Source organism: Pediculus humanus, genomic scaffold, assembly GCF_000006295.1.
Source record: "Pediculus humanus corporis 1103172108309 genomic scaffold, whole genome shotgun sequence".
NCBI lineage: Eukaryota > Metazoa > Arthropoda > Insecta > Psocodea > Pediculidae > Pediculus > Pediculus humanus.
This window is the reverse complement of record NW_002987878.1, coordinates 895,634-900,191: the sequence shown is the minus strand read 5'-3', so window position 1 is coordinate 900,191 and position 4,558 is coordinate 895,634. Positions and strand designations below refer to the sequence as shown.

Sequence of the window (4,558 nt, the reverse complement as noted above, 5' to 3'; positions counted from 1 at the left end):
ATAATTAACATTTCCATAAGATTATCATTTATTTCACCGCTACCTGCTTGAATGATGTAAACATCTTCTCCACGAACTGATTCTCCAATCTCTACGCTAAAAATTAAAAACAAAATTCAAATCAAAACAAATTGTTTATAAATAAATCAAATAATAATCTGTTTGATAATTCATGTGTTTTCATGTGAATCTAATAAATATTAGGGTCACTGGTTTTATCATTGAAATAAATATATATATATATATATAAATATTGTGTAATTGATAAAATTTTAAACGACTACAGGTTAAAATGATTGGCAGCAATAAAAATAACTGTTTTTTTTTTTTTTTTTTTTTGCAAAAATTCTTTGTAATATTTACATAGTTGAAGTTACATTTAGAAACTTTTATCATTTAATAAATAAATAATAAATTTCTTCTTGTTTTAATATTGGACAATAACTTATGTAATAATAATAATAGAAAAAAAAAAAAAAAAAAAAAATAGCCATAGACATTGATAATTAGGAAAAAAAAAAAAGAATGGGTTGAGAATTTAATAATATTAATAAGAACCTTACAGGTACCAAAAAAAAATAACAATAATTTTTGAATACAATGGATAGTAGTAGAAAAACCGGCTTTGTTGGGGTATAATAATAATAATTATTTAACTCACCATGTTTCCAAATTACTAAACTTTTTAGTCACAACTTTTCCTAAATCGATACCCAAACGATCGACTATCCTTTGTGCTAAATCGGGATGAGAAGAGCCACTGAATATTTTGATGTTCGGCATTCTGCTTCTTAATATAACACTAGGTTTTTCTAAGTTAGCCCGTAACAAACTTCTTGCTCTAACTGAGTCAGATAAGACAGGCATAACTAAAATATGGTTTCATTCGGTGTTGCATTTTTAACGGTTAAAATTGTCCTATCGTAAGTTAAACATGGGAATTTAAATTAAAAACCATAGACTAAACAGTTATGGTAAGCCAATAGAAAAAGACGTAATTTTTTTTTTTTTCAAACCGCGACAATTATTTTTTTACGTTTCAACTTCTTAGACTCTATGGTTTTCTTCAATAAATAAAGCCATCGAATATTATTTTTAGGTTATTTTCAATCATTTTCAATTTAAATATAGAATAAGTAATATTTAATATAGAATTGAATTTATTGTATGATGTCGTTTTAGTGAAAATTATGGCGAATATAGCAGCACAAAGAATAAAAAGAGAATTTAAAGAAGTATCTGCAAGTGAAGAGGTACGACCCTTTTTTTTTTTTTTTTTTTTTTTTTTTTTAATAAAATAACCAATAAGTTTATATTTTGTAATAATTTTTAATTAATAATTTACATAATTTCATAATTCTTTTTTTTTTTGTAATGTTAAAAGAAAAAATCGGTTAAAAAAAAATTAAATAAAAAAAATAAATAAAAATTAAACACAGATTATTATGCAAAATTTCGGGGAATTAAGCAACACGTATTGAAACCAATTTTAGTGAAAACAAGTCATTATGAAAGAAAGAAAGAAAGAAAAAAAAAAAAAAACAATGCTTACTACTTGAATCACACATTAAATCAAATTTTTTAAGACCCAAATAATAAGGTCTTTGTAATTGAAATGTTTTTCGCGTAAAGACTTACGATACTATGATCATAAAAACCACAAAATATTTCTGTAGGACACTTTAATATCTTAAAATTATTACATCACACATACGCACAAAATTAATAATACAAAGGTCATTTTCTTCAAGGGGGTATTTACTTTATAAAATTGATAAAATACTTATTCTTATTTCTTTGTTAAAAAAGGAAAAAAAAAAAAAAAAAAAAAGCATGAAAAATGTCATGATCCTTTTTTTTTTTTTTTTTTACAATTAATTATATTCGTGTTTGTTTCGACAGGTGGCCAAATGTTCTATAAAAATTGATCTAGTAAAGAATAGTTTTTCGGAATTAATAGGCACAATTGCTGGTCCTCCTGATACTCCATATGAGGGAGGAACATTTCTTGTCGAAATAAAAGTTCCAGAAACATATCCATTTAATCCACCTAAAGTTAAATTCATGACTAAAATATGGCATCCGAATATATCTTCCGCTACAGGAGCGATTTGCTTAGATATATTAAAGGATCAATGGTGAGTTGGACTCGGTTTTTTTACCTTTTTTTTGTTTCAACCCCTCAAAAATTAAAATGTTTGGGTGTAATCGATTATTGCATCGCATAAAGTCATAGCCCATAGTCATAGCCTTTTTAAGAGAATCATTTCGAGCGAGTGTATAAATATTTTTATAATTTGAAATATTTTATTATATTAATTAATCAAATTAAAATTTTCTGTTGTTCTTTTGACCTCATTCTTTGCACTTTTTCAGTTTTTAACTTGATCGTTATTACAACTTATATTTTAATAAATTTTATCACATTCATTATTAACCTTGAATAAAAATCATTTTTTTAAAAATCATTATTATTATTTTTAAATAATAATAATAATAATAGGAATTTGAATGAAATCACATTGAAAAAAGGAAAAATTGAATTCATCAATCGAATACTACTTGTAATTTGATTTATAAATTAAATGTCATTGCATAATTTTTATTTTTAAATTTTTTTACATTTTTTTAAATGATCATTATCATTTTCAATCTTTTTTTTTTTTTTTTCCCCAATGTTTTACGTTATCTGAATTTAATAGTAGATATAATAATAATAATATTTTTTTAAAAGTAGTATAATAATTGCGTTCGATAAAGAAAAATAAAAAATAAATAAAAATTGGAAAAAGTTTAAATATTAATTTTTGTAATTTTGTTTTCAGGGCAGCCGCCATGACACTTCGAACCGTTTTGCTATCTTTACAAGCGTTACTTTCGGCAGCCGAACCTGATAATCCACAAGATGCAGTCGTTGCAAAACAATATAAAAAATTCCCTGAATTGTTTACAGAAACGGCTAAACATTGGACTTTTGTATACGCGGGTTCGTTATAAAAAAATAACCGGGGCAAAGCGGTGTCGGTGTTTTTCCGACATGATGATTTTCATGTATAAGAAGGGAATTTATATGAAATTATTATTATTATTATTATTATTATTTTTAAATTACAGGAGGACCACACAAGCATAGCGAATTCGAGAGCAAGATAAAACGGTTGTGCGACATGGGAGTGGAAGAACACAGAGCCAGAGTTGCTTTGTCCACATACAATTGGGATTTGGAACAAGCCACGGAACAGTTATTTAGCTAGTCAATTAAATATTAAATTATAGGTTTTTTCTCATTTTTTTTTTTTTTTTTTTTTTTAGTTCGGTATATAAGATTATGGCCTTAAACACACACACACACACACACACACACACACCGTACACACACACAAGCGCGCGAGAGTCTATGTTTAACATTGCAAAAGTTGTTGTTGTTGTTGTAAGAAGAGCAAAAGAGCACGTTGCGAGGAGGAGGGTTCATTTAAAAATTTTAACGTTTTTTCCCACTCACGCACAAACACGTGTACACACACACACACACGTGAACATACATTTTAAAAGAGCGTCTCTCAAAGTTTTCCTATTTTTCCTATTGAAATTTCTATGAAAAATATTCATTTTCGCAAACATTTTCATCCTTTTTTCCTTCTTCTCTCTCTCTCTCTCTCTCGTTTACAATTTTATCGTCTGCGCTCTTTACGTATCGTATAAAATAATAATAATAATAATAATCAAGTTATTATCAATCAATTAATGATAAGAGAGACAATAAAATAAAAGGAAAAAAAAATTATTCTTGGTGGTACACGGTGAAACTCTGAGTTGTATGAATAATTTAATAATAATAATAATAATGATAATGATGATGATGAAATGTATGAGTTGTTATTATTATTATTATTATCAGATAATCATTTATTATTAAATATATATATATACACATGTTAAAAAAATATTTAGCGTAGTTTTAAAGAAAACAACAACAACAACAAGATGGATTCAATTTTTTTTTTTTTTTTTGTTAAATGTAAAAATGAATGAATATCTTATATATTAATCGTTATAATAATAATAATAATAAGTATAAGTATAAATAATTAATAATTAATAATAATAATAATGTTTTTTTCTCTTTTTTTTTCTAATTATAATATGTCGATGATTGATTATGATTAGAAAAAGAATTAGTTGATAGAATAACGATAGTTTTATTATTATTATTATTATTAAGATTATTCCCTTCGCCTTTCATTCCTTTCTTTCTCTCTCTCTCTCTCCCCTTTAAGGAGGGGGGAAAGGGGAAAGTGAGAAGGAATATTGTTAACAAAAAAAAAATTTAATTTAGAGTAGCAGCAGCAGCAGAAGCAGCATATAAATGATATTTTTTAATTATAAATATATTATATTCAAATCCCAAAATTCTTATTATTATTATTATTAATGATGATGATAATGATGATATGGAAAAATAAATATATACAAAAATTTATATATTTATTTATTTATTTTTAATAATATGTAAAATGTGTAAAAATTTTGATTTAACAATTATTGTCTTTGTTTTGTT

The 4,558-nt window shown here is 25.2% G+C and overlaps 2 protein-coding genes across 2 annotated transcripts in view; one reads left to right on the top strand and one right to left on the bottom strand.

Annotated features, from left to right (window-relative positions):
• Positions 1-867, bottom strand: part of Phum_PHUM581640 (Ribose-phosphate pyrophosphokinase I, putative) — a gene marked incomplete at both ends in the record, with an annotated part of 8,035 nt that extends 7,168 nt beyond the window's left edge. The window contains 2 exons of the mRNA XM_002432323.1: positions 1-96; positions 662-867. The exon at positions 1-96 is cut by the window's left edge and continues 88 nt beyond it. Coding sequence (XP_002432368.1) covers positions 1-96; positions 662-867 — 302 coding nt within the window. The remainder of the gene's footprint in view (positions 97-661) is intronic.
• Positions 868-1,190: 323 nt separating this feature from the next.
• Phum_PHUM581630 (ubiquitin-conjugating enzyme E2-22 kDa, putative) lies at positions 1,191-3,254 on the top strand (the record flags this gene model as incomplete). The annotated part of the gene is made up of 4 exons (XM_002432322.1): positions 1,191-1,253; positions 1,903-2,138; positions 2,826-2,986; positions 3,118-3,254. The coding sequence occupies 4 exons, from the start codon at positions 1,191-1,193 to the stop codon at positions 3,252-3,254; spliced, it is 597 nt and encodes a 198-aa protein (XP_002432367.1).
• Between the last annotated feature and the right edge of the window lie 1,304 nt (positions 3,255-4,558).